General features: G+C 39.1%; 1 protein-coding gene across 6 annotated transcripts in view; it reads right to left on the reverse strand.

Annotated features, from left to right (window-relative positions):
• The window catches only part of atp10d (ATPase phospholipid transporting 10D), a 40,047-nt gene extending 25,697 nt beyond the window's left edge, over positions 1-14,350 (reverse strand). For 4 of the 6 annotated variants that reach the window (XR_010913554.1, XM_067495497.1, XM_067495496.1 and 1 more), the window contains exons 1-3: positions 14,194-14,350; positions 10,492-10,866; positions 8,606-8,800 (exon numbers count right to left, since the gene is read on the reverse strand). Coding sequence is in view for 4 of the 6 variants with exons in the window: in XM_067495497.1 (XP_067351598.1) it covers positions 8,606-8,800; positions 10,492-10,778 (482 nt within the window). In the remaining 2 variants the exon portion in view is untranslated. Of the gene's footprint in view, positions 1-6,336; positions 8,584-8,605; positions 8,801-10,491; positions 10,867-14,193 lie in introns of those variants that run through there. The other 2 variants (XM_067495498.1, XM_067495500.1) reach the window with 2 other exon arrangements.
• Between the last annotated feature and the right edge of the window lie 309 nt (positions 14,351-14,659).

A 14,659-nucleotide genomic window follows, 5' to 3' on the forward strand; every position in this document is an offset into this window, starting at 1 on the left:
TACCAAATGTTTGCGAGCAGTACTTCCTCCTTTTGCCCTGTGAAGGTACACATTTCCTCTGCTCTCTCTAATTTTATTGTATTTTGTTAAATATGGAAAGTGATGTTACTTTTAACAGTTGTAAAGTGAAGTTACTTATGTTTTTATGTTGTTTGCTCTGTAATGTGCAATGCTAGAGTGTACTGTTAAGATCATGTGCAAGCCTGAAGCATAGTGTGACTTTGCTACTCATGTTGTACAGGGGTTGAGAGCATGAGCGTGAGAGAAACCCTATGAATGTTTCATTGCTATAAAATTACAGATAAAATAAATCCATCAAAGACAGCCTTCGGAAGGTGTTGTCCTCTTTATTGAACACAATGCAAAGCGAGGCCCATTACAAATACATGGCAGACAACTCTGCGTTCTCTGACAGAACTCTACCTGGGGAAACCAGGTTTCCTTAGTTCCCTATCCTGATTTCAGATACCAGCTTTCCTGTTTACATGACATGTCAGCTTTCCTGAGAAAGTGGACTGTAACCTGGTTACTTAAGTTCATGTAAACACACTCATTCTCCAGAGGGAATGGCATGCATCTTCAGTATGGAGTGGTGTCTATGCTGATCGAGGATGCCTTGCGCACAATGCAGATCACCCACTCCTATTTCTAAAGCATCCACAGATAATTTTTTCACCTCCATACCTAACTAAATGGAAGGCATTTATCGGCATTTCATGAGCTCTGCTTCTGCTCATTTTGATCCAAATAATTTAAACTCTGACTCTCCAGTCCACATGAATTTGTTTAAAAAGCCATTGATTTTTCATTTTGGCCCACTGCAACATTTTATTCCAATTGCTAATGTAATATAACTCTCCCCATGAGGTTCACTGACTTGACTTCTAATTCAGGGGCTGTTTTCCAAGGAGGATACTCATTAGTACTCTTCATCTTGGGCAGATGTGCACTTGGGCCTTTCACTGCATCTTCTGTCCTGAAACGATCGAGCAGCAGCATATCTCTGAAGACTATAGTCCACAGCATTTAAAGAAATCTTTAATTTCTTGGAATAACAACTTTCCTTTCTCAAGACAAGTACTGTCTTTTGACAAGTTTCTAAGGAAAGCCATTTTTGTATGGCCATTTTTAGTTCTAATTTACACTTACATCTCACTCTAACTATGAAGGAAGAGCCTAATATAGTCAATATAATGAACATTAATTTATTTTGAGAATTTTTAACACCTGGGAGAGACATGCATGATAAATTTAGTAAAATCCACATCTTAATTTCTGGAAAAACTGATACGTGGAATGCCACAGGTTTCTCAATCAGCTATTGATTAATTTGATTTGACCTTTATTACGTGCTCAAATATGGTTAAAATGAATAGTTTTTCATATGTTGTGTTTTGTGATTAATTTAAAACCATTTAAACCGTTGACCCTAACACCAACAAAAGATAATAGAAATACATAAGTGTTTCTAAACTTTGTCTTGCCAGTGTATGTTTACATTTTCCTTGACAGGGACCTCTAGTCCCTCAATCATACAAATTTTTTGGAAGACCGATATTGTCTAGCTTAAAGTAAAAATAATACTGTAGCACTACGTAAGAAAATGCACTTCTCAAAAATAGTTTTTTATAGCAGCCAAAAGCGTTCTGTTTTTAGTAGAAGTGTAGTGTTAGTGAACTACTTCCTCTATCTCCACCATCTTCACCAGTAATAATTTCCAAGCACAGCAACTTCCCCAACACTGCCAGGAACTAAACGTTTTAAAACAGTCTTTTGTGCATTTCTTTGAACCACATTAGGATAGGCTAAGTGCATATATGCTAGTTTTGCATATTAAAAGAGAATGATATTGCTTTTATGGTAATATGGTGTGATGTTTAAATAATGGTGGGGTAGAAGGAGGATGAAAATGTCTGTAAATGCAAAAAAAGTCTGTCCTGGTGCTTTTTCCATACCACACTGGATACCACACTAAACAAGTGAACTTAAAGTTCCTTTTCTATTGTGTACCCTGCCTGTCACAAACCTATCATTCTGTCATTGTTTTCATACATTGTTTCTAGTCATGCAGTTGGTTTGTTTGTTTGTTTTTTCTCGACATTCTCCACATCTGAGTTGTTTTGTTATGCTCCTCCCATACAAGAAAAGAACGATTCTCAGTATGAAGCACTTTATTGCTGTGTTGTCTAGGACTAAAATCATTACTATGAGACTAGAGGCTGAACTGAACTGGCACTTTTGGCACAGGTTTGAATTTTTTGATACATTTAATTTATAGAGTTCTGTGAAAAGACAGATTTATTCATCTCAATGCATTCTACAAATCTCTTAGGGTTAAAAAACAACCACAAATTATCTTATCAAGACAAACCTATAGGATCATAAGTGTTAAAACAGATGCAATAACTTATTTTATTTAAAATGGTCCAGCAACTGTGTCATTTTATATTTAACTCGGGAAACTACATTAAACATATATGACAAGCAGTAAAGCTCAGTTTATAAAATATACACTGACTAGCCACAACTTTAACCAGTCTGAGCGCCTGAGCTAACCTGTCCACCCCAACACAAAAAATAAAAGGATTTAAAGAGTAACTTCTTCTTTTCTTTCTTCTTTTTCCTTTCAGGGTTCGCCACAGTGAATCATCTGACTGCATCTATAAGCCTACCCTCTGAGAGAGGAGGATTCTTTTCCCACTCCACCTAACTTCATGTCCTCTCTCACTGCATCCATAAATCTCCTGTCCAAACCACCTCAAACTGGCCTCTCTGACTTTATCTCCAGAACATCTAACATGAGCTGTCCCTCTGATGTCCTCATTCCTGATTCTATCTATCCTCATCACTCCTAAAGAGAACCTCAACATCTCAAGCTCTGCTACCTTCAGCTCTGCCTACTTACTTTTCTTCAGTGCTATTGTCTCTATCGATGTTTTACATCTTAGAGACAGTTGTACAACATCGATGGTCTCAGCACCGTCTTGAACACCTTTTCTTTCATTCTCACTGATAATCTTTTATCACGCAATACACCTGACACTTTTCTCCAACCGTTCCAACCTGTTTGCACATGCCTCTTTACCTCTTTTCCACACTCTTCATTGTTCTGAACCGTTGACCCTAAGTACCTGCACCTTATTTACCGCTTCTCCCTGTAACCTCACCATTCCACTTGGGTCCCACACATGTAGAGCATACCTCCACCTCTCTAGATTTGCCTCCAACTGCTCCCTGCTCTCGCTACAGATCACAATGTCATCTGCAAACATCATAGACCATGGAGATTCCTGTTTAACCTTATCTGTCAGCCTGTCTATCACCAGACCAAACAGGAAGGGGCTCAGGGCTGATCCTTAATGCAGAGCCACCTCCAACTTGAACTCCTCTGTCACACTTACAGCACATCTAACAGCTGTCTTACAGCTCTCATACATGTCCTGTAACACTCTCACATAGTCCTCTGCCACTCCAGAGTTCCTCATACAACACCACAGCTCCTCTCTCGTCACCCTGTCATACGATTTCTCTAAATCTACAAAGACAGAATGCAACTCCTTAAGACCTCCTCTGTACTTCTCCACCAATTCAATTCAATTCAATTGAACTTTATTTATATAGCGCCAATTTACAACAAAGTCATCTCAAGGCACTTTACAGAATAAGGTCCAGACTACACAAGTATATAGAAGTAACCCAACAAATGCCCCTTGAGCAGGGAAAAACTTCCTTTAACGGGAGAAAACTCCAGCAGAACCAGGCTCAGGGTGGGCGGCCATCTGCCTTGACCGGTGGGGTGAGTGGAAAGTGAAGGGAGAAAAAAAATTGGATTGGAAGCTGGTTCCACAGCAGAGGAGCTTGATAGCTAAAGGCTCTGCCTCCCATTCTACTTTTGCATACTCTGGGAACCACAAGTAGGCCTGTATTCTGGGAAAGTGGTCAAAGTGGTCTATTCAAGCGATACAGAACTATGAGATCTTTTAAATATGATGGAGCATGACCATTTAGAGCTTTGTAGGAGGAGGTGGGTTTTGAATTCTATTCTAGATTTTATGTGAAGCCAATGGAGAGAAGCTAGTGAAGGTGAAATATGATCTCTCTTCCCTAATGCAGTCAGCACTCTTGCTGCAGCCTTTTGGATTAACTGAAGGCTTTTTAGAGAGTTATTAGGACACCCCAAAAGTAGGGAATTACAGTAGTCTAACCTAGAAGTAACAAATGCATGGACTAGTTTTTTGGCATCACTTTGAGACAAGATGCTTCTAATTTTAGCAATGTTCCGAGGTGGAAGAAGGCTGTTCTAGAGATTTGTCTTATATGTGACGTAAACGGCAAATCCTGGTCAACAATAACTCCAAGGTTCCTCACCGCAGTACTGGATGCCAAAGTTATGTCATCTAAAGTAGTTATTTTAGAACTATGCTGTCTAAATATATAGTTATATAGTCTGACAGCATAGTTCTCATATTTTTAGGCCCAAAGAGAATAATTTCAGTTTTGTCTGAATTTAAAAGTAGGAAATTGTAGGACATCCAGGTCTTTATGTCTTTTAGACATGCTTCAAGTTTGACTAATTGGTTAGTATCTTCTGGTTTCACAGATAAATAGAGCTGGGTATCATCTGCATAGCAGTGGAAGTTTATGGAATGTTTCCTAATAATTTTGCCTAAAGCTGACATATACAGATTGAAAAGTATTGGTCCTAACACAGAGACCTGTGGAACTCCATAACTAACTTTGGTGCATAAAGAAGAGTCATCATTAACATGAACAAGTTGGAATATGTCTGACAGATAAGATTTAAACCAATGCAGGTGGTTCCTTTAATCCCAAATCCATGTTCTTGTCTCTGTAATAAAATGTTGTGGTCAATGGTGTCAAATGCGGCACTAACGTCTAGTAAGACGAGTATGGACACGAGTCCATTATCTGAAGCCAGGAGAAGATCATTGGTGACTTTTACCAGTGCTGTTTCTGTACTATGATGAACTCTAAATCCTGACTGAAAGTCTTCATACAAATTATTCCTGTAAAGGTGATCACATAATTGTTTTGCAACTACTTTTGCAAGGATTTTAGAAATAAACGGTAGATTTGAAATTGGTCTATAGTTGGCTAAATCTCCTGGATCAAGACAAGGTTTTTAAGTAATGGTTTGATTACAGCAACTTTATAGGCCTTTGGTACATAGCCAGTTTCTAAAGATAGGTTAATCAAATCTAATATGAACGTGTCTGTTAAAGGTAGAACATTTTTAAGCAATTTGGTTGGAACAGCGTCTAAAAGACATGTTGTTAGTTTTAAGGAAGCAATAGTTGAACTTAGCTCAGTGAGATCTATGGGTGAAAAGGAGTCTAAGATGGATTGGGGCCTTATTGAGGATTCTGGAGCTGTTGAAGATCTATCTGTAATATTTGTAGGGAGGATTTGGTGAATTTTTTCCCTAATGGCTACAATTTTATTAGTACGGAAAGTCATGAAGTCATTGCTCAGAGTTAAGGGAATACTTAACAGAACAGAACCAACAGCTCAACAGAACCATGGCTCTTAGTCAGCCTGGCTACAGTACTGAACAGAAACCAGGGGTTGTTCTTGTTTTCCTCTATTAGTGTGGAATAATATGCTGTTCTGGCATCGTGGAGAGCTTTTTTGTACATTTTGAATCTGTTTTTCCAGGCTAACCGGGATTCTTCTAAATTAGTGGAACGCCACTTCCTTTCTAACTTTCGTGACGCCTGCTTTAAGCTGTGCATTTGTGAATTGTACCATGGAGGTCGGCTCCTCTGATTCACTCCCTTCTTTTTCAGAGGGGCAACTGTATCTAGTATCATACGCAGTGAGGCTGCAGAATCGTCAACTAAATAATCAATTTGTACAAGAGTAAGATGGCTACTCACCATAGTATTGACACATGGTGGTGAAAAAGATGAAGAAATAATTTCTTTAAATTTATTCACAGCATTTTCAGATAAACATCTTCTGTAGTGGAATTTTTTCTAAACTGCTGTATAGTCCGTTATTGTAAATTCAAAGGTTATTAGAAAATGGTCAGACAGAAGAGAATTATGAGGAAATACTATTAAATTATCAGTTTCAATGCCATATGTAAGTACAAAGTCCCAGGTGTGACTAAAACCCTTGTGTTCATTTTTGGTTTAAAAAGTTTAGGTGGTCGTGGAACAGACAATAGTCTCTATGGGGCAAAGAGCAGTGTGGTTAAGATCATAACATTCAACAAAATAATAAAATTCCCTGGGTGAAAAATTAGAATCCATAAGAGCTGCATTTTGTCTGTTGGTAACGTCAGATTCTATAAATATCTCGGACGGTTTATACCTGTGGATGTTGTCGGGTGTTGGAGCGGAAGATGCAGGAGAGGTGAGCACATCGAAGCCACAGGTGTTTTCAATGGTCAGTCAGTCTCCGGAGACTGAGATGCTGTGGACAATGTTCTCAGTCAACATCCGTGATCCCAGAAAATTCGGATGCAGTCCATCTTGCTTGAAGTACTGAGGACGATCCCAGAAAAGATTGAAATTGTCCACGTAAAAGAGTCTTGTGGACTTGTGGTTGAAGCCATGTGTGCAGGCTGAGGAGTCTGGAGAACCAGCCATCTCCGCGACCCAGCGTGGGAATTGGGCCGGAAATGAAGAACCATCTGTCGTGGAAACTCTCCAGTGAGTTGAAAAATGACACAAAGTCACGTTTCAGCAACTCAGACTGTTGGCGTTTGGTGTCATTTGTGCCAACGTGTATCACTACTTTTGTTGATGTAGAATGTCTTTCAATCAGGTTTGGAATTTTCTCCGCTATGTCAATGACTGTGGCTCCAGGAAAGCAAAACGTTTTAGCTGATTTTAAGCGGACTTCTCTAATGATGGAGTCACCAATAATTAGCATAGATTTTAGCATTTAGCAAGTGGAAAGGTGCGCCGAAGAGGAGCATGTGGATTCCTCTCTGGAGGCATGGTGTTGGTGGTGGTGGCACGTCTGGTCTGGTGAGGCCTCGGAAGCATGCCCCAACCGCGCTGCCCGCGGGAGGTGGAGTCTCACGGGGCAGGGAGTCACAGGGAACCGCCGCCGGGGAACTCAGCCTTTCCAGCTCCTCAAGAACAGTGAAAAGGTTATCTATCTGTACCGGGGATGGTGGTCCAATGGATTGGTTGACAAGATTAGCTGCAGCAGGTGTCGTTCGATGTCTCCTTATAGCCGGGATCCAGGCCTCCTGTGTCAGCGGCGAGGAGCAGGCCACTGTTGGGACAGGCCATTGGTCGTCCGACAGGGCCAGAAGACCGCGGGTTGGCATCGCGTTTCCAGCGGAAGCAACAGGGCCAGACCACGGCAGCGTGTCGTCGGGGTCCTGGGTCACTGAACAAACAGCCGGGTGAATAGAGACTGTTTGTTCCATGTAGCTCGAGGTATTAAGAGCTGCGATGTGCTTCACTTGTGTGGTGGCAACGTTGGAAGATAAGTTCATTTTTTTTTGCTTAGTTTGTTTTCCAAAAGTTTGATGGTTTCTTGCAACTGCGTGAAAACGTGTACACAGTTTGAACAGACCACCATTTGGAAACTACAGAAGTGACCTCAATCAGGTCAATCTTAGGAATTTATCAGCATCCTCAAAGCAAATACTGCATCTGTTTTACTCTTTCTACGCATGAAACCAGGCCCTTTAGGAGATACACTGGGATTCAGACATTTTCCAGACTTTCTCTGGGGTGGGTGTATGTGTAAACACAAAAGCCCAAGTCTGTTGCCTCTGACATTACTCGAATTTTACCCACCACCTAAAGGTGAAGAACTCATTCATTCATTCATACATGACAACAACAACGTTGAACTGAAAGGACAACAAAATTCGGGAACTTCTGTCAGTAACATGAACTAGACAATGTCAGGAGGATCAGATCCTGACATTGTCTAGTTCATGTCTGAAACAGGCTCTACATGCTTGTATTTCCCTCTCTGCCTACGAACACGCCTTCCTCCTGTCCCTCTTCGATCAACAGTAACCCCATTTCCACCTGTGTTTTATGTCAGATGCCCTTCCTGACACAACCGTCTGCATTTATCCAGACTTGGGGCTGGCACAGGAAGACAATGGATTGTGCCCCCTGGTTGGATTTAAAGGTAATTTTAGAAATTTCCTGAATTTATCATATTTTGAACAATCTCCATTACTACTTAATCCAACAATGAATTGTCTATATTCATGGGTAGTGTTTTTGTGAGGTGTTTCTTTGTTACAAAAAGTTTGGTCAAACGATTATTAAAAAAATGTTGCCCATTGTACAGCATAGTAATGTAAGCAAAAGTCAACTTTACATCCCGATGACCTCATGAAACATTGTGACTATCAGATCTGGCCTATCACTGTGATATGTTATGCAAACTCCATAGTGTCATGTAGCCCTTTGCAAACATTATGAAGGAAGATGAAACTCTCTGTGTGGGACCCTAGTATTTACAGTTAGCATGGAGGAGGTGTGTAGTCTAGCTCAATGGACTGAGGCCTGTTAGAAAATCCAGCAGATAAGCTACTGTACATATGAATAGACAAAGTCCATAACTGTTGGCAGCCATTCACCCTGATAGGTTTACTCACCTACAGTAAACTTGCACAACATTGTTGTTGACCTTTTTGTCATACAAGTACCGTCTGTAGTCTTCTAGGGCATCTTTGATGGCAATAACAGTGAGAACAACCAGCAGAGGAATCATGGTAATTTCCTTCTGAAATGCTTCAACAACTGGCACCCAGTTCAATAATACCAGGAACAAGAAGTAGAGGTTAGCAGCCCTGCAAATGAAAAACCAAAGGAACTATTTTTTACAGAAAAAATATACAACACAAACTTCTGATGTGTAACCAAGTGCTTCCACTTCCGGTGTACTACTACTACCAGGTCAGCATGAATCTCTTGCCTGTTGGTCAGTTCACCACTTTTGTCCTGATTGAAATACCACAACAACTGTTAGTGGATAACCATGAGTGGTGTGGCCTTTATTAAACTAATAAGTAATAAATTAAATTTGTATTTCTACCTACATAAGAAAGTCAATACATGTTTCTTTACAGCATCATCATCTGCTTCTGTCCAATTTGGAAACCAAAGCAAAGAATTAGATGGGTTTTGGAAATTACTAATAAAAAACAAAAAAGGACACCCGGAAAAACCCAATTTTATAAATTTTGTTAATTTACAGCAATGTAATTTTGTTTTGCAATGGTAGAATTTGAAAAGTCAAACTTTTAGAGTTGCATTTTGAAATAATTTGAGTGGACTATACTGTATAGTAGATATATTAATACACACAACATTCGCACACTACTACAAATTAGCGAACACACTGTATAGTGCACTATATAGTGAGTAGTGATGATCTGCTGAAATTCAAACTATCATAATGATTGAAAAAAGGGTGGTTTAAGTAACTTTCAATGTAGCATTAATTGTTGGAAATGCCTTGTTGATGCCAGAGGAATAGAAAAGCCACAGTAACTGAGAAATTGAATTTTTACAACTGAGATATGCAGAAGAGCATGTCTCAATCCACAACACTTCAAATCTTGAAGCACATGGGCTATGGCAGCAGAAGAATAAAACAGTTGCCATTCCAATCAGCTAAGAACAGAAAAATGAGGCTACAATTTGCAAGGGCTCGTCAAAATTTGACAGAAGAAACATTGCCTGCTCTGACGAGACCCAATTTCTCCAAGACCTTTAGTACCAATTCAGCATCATTTGCAACAGCCTGCATGAGTACTGGTGCTGACCATGTTCATCCTTTAATGTATCGTCTAATGGCTACTTTTAAGGTGTACCTAATAAAGTGCATGAGTATAAAGTATAAGCATAAAAGAGATGGGTATTGTGTGGTTCTTAATGAAAACTAAATTGTTTTATATATTTTCAATTTAAATTACCTCAATCAGAGTTAGAGGATCCCAAAAATAATTACTACATTAAAAAATCTGCCTTCTCATTGCCATTGGAGCAACTAGTCTTAAAAATTGTAGGCCAGATATCAGTGTGAGTAGAAACACTTGTCACCATTTTATACTGATGACATGTGGTAAATAAATGTAAAGGATACAAAAAGAGTCAGCTTCCACCTCAAATAATCACTTCACTTGGCTATAGTATTAGCCAGACAGTGATGCTATGCCTCTGTCTGATACTTATACTCTACCTACCTAAAATAATAGCCCATGACCAACAGACCCATTTTCGTGGTTTAAATATTTTTTAGAAATCCAGAATTATTGTTTTATCAGTTCAAAATTCATTTTATGTATTAATCTTTAGTTATTAGTGAATGGCTGTCTAATTATTTTTTAAATGTCTCTCCAGTTTTCTCTACCTTTATCAAAATATTATCATCTCTCTTACATATTCAAAATTTAGATTGAATCAATTTAACTTAATCTTGATCTATAAAAACCATTTACAAAAGCAAAAAAGTGTTACTTGCTAAAAGAAAACTCACCTGTGGAACTGCTCAAACAAGTTAATGGGGATGAAAGTCAACAAGCTGTATTTGGTGGTGCGGATGGCATTGCCTTTGTAGCTTTTAGAGACAGCTTCATACTCATGTTGCTGGGGCCCATGGCGAGCAAACACTGTTCTATGCTTTCCATTGACTCTGCATGGAGAGCAGTTGGCATCCTGTGAGCTTTTGTTGGGAATGCCATCAGGGGCAGAGTACCAGCCTCGCCTCCAGTCTCTCGCTAGCAGCCGCTGACAGCGATGCTGCACCCAGTGGAGCCGTTCCATTTATACAGCAGAGGCTTCGGCTGAGCTGGGGGAGTGACTGGGCCCACTCCTCTGTGCTCAACACTGGACTTATCACAATGTTCTCATCCTAAAAAGCGAAAACCACAGTTTTTGGGGTGATGAGTGTAAATTAATGAGAAAATGATTATTTTATTATTCAAATGATTTGATTATCAGGCTGCAACGTGACAAACATGAACAAAAGTGAAGGGGGTCTGAAAAAGTTCTAAATGCACTGTACAGAGTTAAAACAAGGAAAACATATACTGACATTGGAAACATAAAAAGTAAATGTTAATCAGATAATAACAGCAGAGCAATCACACAAGTCAATTTAAATTTCAGAATTCAAAGTTAATTCAATGCCAGAATAGAAGAAATTGTTTTACAAAGCTAATGTTGGCTGACTCCCATTTTGTTGCACAAAACAACCTGACATGAGCCTAATAAGCAGAAATGTTAAAAGAGAGTCAGAGAAACAAGCTGATTTAAAAGTTCACTAGCAAATCGCTTTGGATCAAAGCGTCTGCTAAATGACTAAATGTAAATGTAAGTTCCTCCAGGAATTTATGATGTTCCATTTAATTAAACCAATCCCCCAGTCCAGCCATGCAATTTAATACATCATAAAACATTGCAACATGTATCAGTTTGTTTGTTTTTTGTGTGGAAAACAAAATCACCAACATTTTTGACATTTAAAAATGGTCAGCAATCCTGGAGGGACTTTTTAATTAATTTAATTAATTAATGTTATTTGTGTATGATTCTAGAGTATGGAGTTTTTTCTGAATGTTTCTTTCCTTTTCCTTGGATATATACAGTATAAGAACATTGACTAACAGGCCAAATCCTATGATCATCTCATCTCTCCCACTTTGAAACAACTGCTAATGTTGTCACAAAGCATCAGTCATATGGCACAAGTTATGTGATATTAAGGAAGTACTGATTTCCAGAAGTTCAAAAGTCTTACAACCTTGTTTTGAGTATGTCTATGATGCCAGCACTTGATAGCATGTGAACAGGATGTGCATGTTTCATTAAAATCATCGGTTCCTGTTTGATTCTTATATTAGCTTCTATCAGTACAAACTAATGTTGCATAGCTAGGAAAGTAGTCACAAAAACCATGTAGAAAATAAATATTTTACACGTATTTGTTTTAGAACAAACTCTAAATATGACACTGACATAGCATCATCTTATGTTGCTAGACTGTCAAGGTAAAAAGTGTTTAGCCCGCTTTACTTTTTTGTATAGATTTTTGTAATAAAAGAAATGCAGTTTAGTTAGCAAATTAACTAAAATCAAAAAAATGAATGCAGTGAGGGTTAATTTGTCAGTATGACCATTATCCAAAGTAAATAGCAAAGTCAATGCGGGACTATTTTCTGGACAAGTGGTTCAAACAAAGTCCAGCCCCAAACCCCATATAACATTTGTGGAAAGAACTAAAGATGACAGTTCACACCTCACCTTCATAATGATCTTTGAGAGGATCTGTCAGTTAGAATTGGATAAACTGTCCAGGTGTGGGAACCTTTTAAAGACTTTCTTCGTTTTTGTAAATGATTCAATACAATAGAAATATAATCGAAATATGTTGTGGGGGCAGCTGTAGCTCAGTTGGTAAGGCAGCCATCCACGGACCACAGGGTCAGTGGTTCGATCCCCGGTCCCGACTGTCAAACTGTCTCTGGCCAAGACACTAAACCCTTAACAGCCCATTCCCATCCCCAGCTGTGCAGTGCCGGTCCAAACCCGGTAGAAATTGGGAAGGGTTGAGGAAGGACATCCGGCATAAAAACTGTGCCAAATCAACATGCGGACAATGATCCGCTGTGGCGACCCTGACCTTACGGGATAAGCCAAAAGGGAAAAAAATAAATAAATAATAGAAATATGTTTTCCTTTGAACTTAAGGCAAGAAGCCACTGCCTTAAACAAGGGCATGGATCAGTCTTACAGAACTTAGTGACATACCCAACCAGCTAACCATCATTCTCTGCACAAAGGTAAGATAATAACTCACAATGATGAAACATTAACTAAAGCTTTTATTCTTCTGTACTGTTTCATTATGTCAAATATAGGGCACAGTTGATATCACACGATATGCTTGCATGCAGAAATAGTTTGTATGTTCCGTATAAGCCTGGAGGTTTAAATGTTTTATCTTTAAAACTGAAAATGTCAGGATGCCCTTTCAGACACGTTTTCTGTGCAAGGCATGCTTTTATGTAAATTCCTAGACTTTCTAATTATACCGAGAATTACACATGAATTTGAAGAAGTGTAAATAAAGTTTAAGCTAACTCAGCAAAATGGAGCAACAGGTGTCAACACACACGGATCATGGCGAACACACGTTAATTAAAGTAGAGCCAGACGCATTACACACTTACATCAAAAATGCAATGGCACAGCTCTGCTCTGCAATAACCACACACCTCTAGTTTACACATCAGACTGGTCAGTATTCTCCCTCCAATACAGGAGAAGGTTGACGAGATTACCAGAGAACGTTAATTCTGTGCATCCCGCCCCTTCTATTCATATTTCTTTGATGTTAGTATGGCAAGTTATGTAATTATGTGATACAATATAAATGTGATAAGACATAAGTGCCTTTATTAGTCCATGTAGCTGATGCATTGAGAGTAGAATTTTAATTTGAAAATTGGGCTGGGCTAGATAAGGTGTCAAGTTCAGGTGAAGACTGGGGGAGGCACAGATCTATCCTGGCTACTTAGCAACAGAGCGGAAACAAATGTAACACAATTATAATCAAAACCTGAAGATTGCTCAGTGTGGGGGTCTAAGATAAAAACGCACCAACTTCCGTTCATCGTTTCCTTAAGCGTTTAGAAACAGCACACTTCCCCAGCTGATGGTGAAGTAAACACACCGCCTTTGCAACATCAGAAGCCTACATTGGGAATCTGTAATACACAGCCAAGCTGGTGGGACTTTGTCTCAGTAAACACTTAGTGAGGATAATAAACTGCAATAGCAGCTCCCCCATCGATGTGTGAGTGTGTGTGTTTGTGTGTGATTTTGAGTGCGAATAGGTGAATGAGAAACAGTGCAAGCGCTTTGAGTACCAATAGGTAGAAACGCGCTATTTAAGTGAAGACCATTTAGTTAAACGTTTGGTTATATTCACAGGGATGATCATTTATTTTAAGCACACAGTGTTTCGCCAAAAAGGAACATGTAGGTTCCCGTTGCGCACTAAACAGTCGTAACGTTACAGCTGCTTACAAAAGCGTTACTTGACAAAGTGGGCCTACTAGACGTTATTGTTCCCTTTTCTTCACCATAACTTTAATGAATGAACATGTCACCGACTTCGTGTCTCGTCCTGAGGAGAACTACTTTAATCTACAACCCAATCACTGACAGTACTTACCCAGCTTTGTTGCCCTATCGTGTTCCGTTTCAAATGAAGTTACATCTGTATCGCTTCAGTCAGACAAGCTCGCATCAAGCCCCTCAACACAAAGCAGGACATGAACTCCAGTCTCATCGTCACGCTAAACCTTCCGCTTTTGCAGGGAGTATCGTTCAATAACTCCTCCATAAACAACTACTTTAAATTCAATATTTCTTGTATATTAGCCACATACATACAATAAGTTAACATGTTGCAGAAATTATTAGATCTTTATATTAAATTCGGCATGGAAGTGGTCCACGGTATACATTTTGTAAAACACAACTTTAGACATTTACGACTGGTTTACACAATTTGTCTACAATCAACGTAAAGTAGAGTTCTGCGAGCTCGGCAAGATTTCTAAAAAGTTCTGACGATGCAACGGTCGTCTTATGACTTACATAGATACACAGAATAATATGTATAGAACGATTTTATT

This window comes from Channa argus, unplaced genomic scaffold (genome assembly GCF_033026475.1).
Source record: "Channa argus isolate prfri unplaced genomic scaffold, Channa argus male v1.0 Contig023, whole genome shotgun sequence".
In the NCBI taxonomy this organism is placed as follows: Eukaryota; Metazoa; Chordata; class Actinopteri; order Anabantiformes; family Channidae; genus Channa; species Channa argus.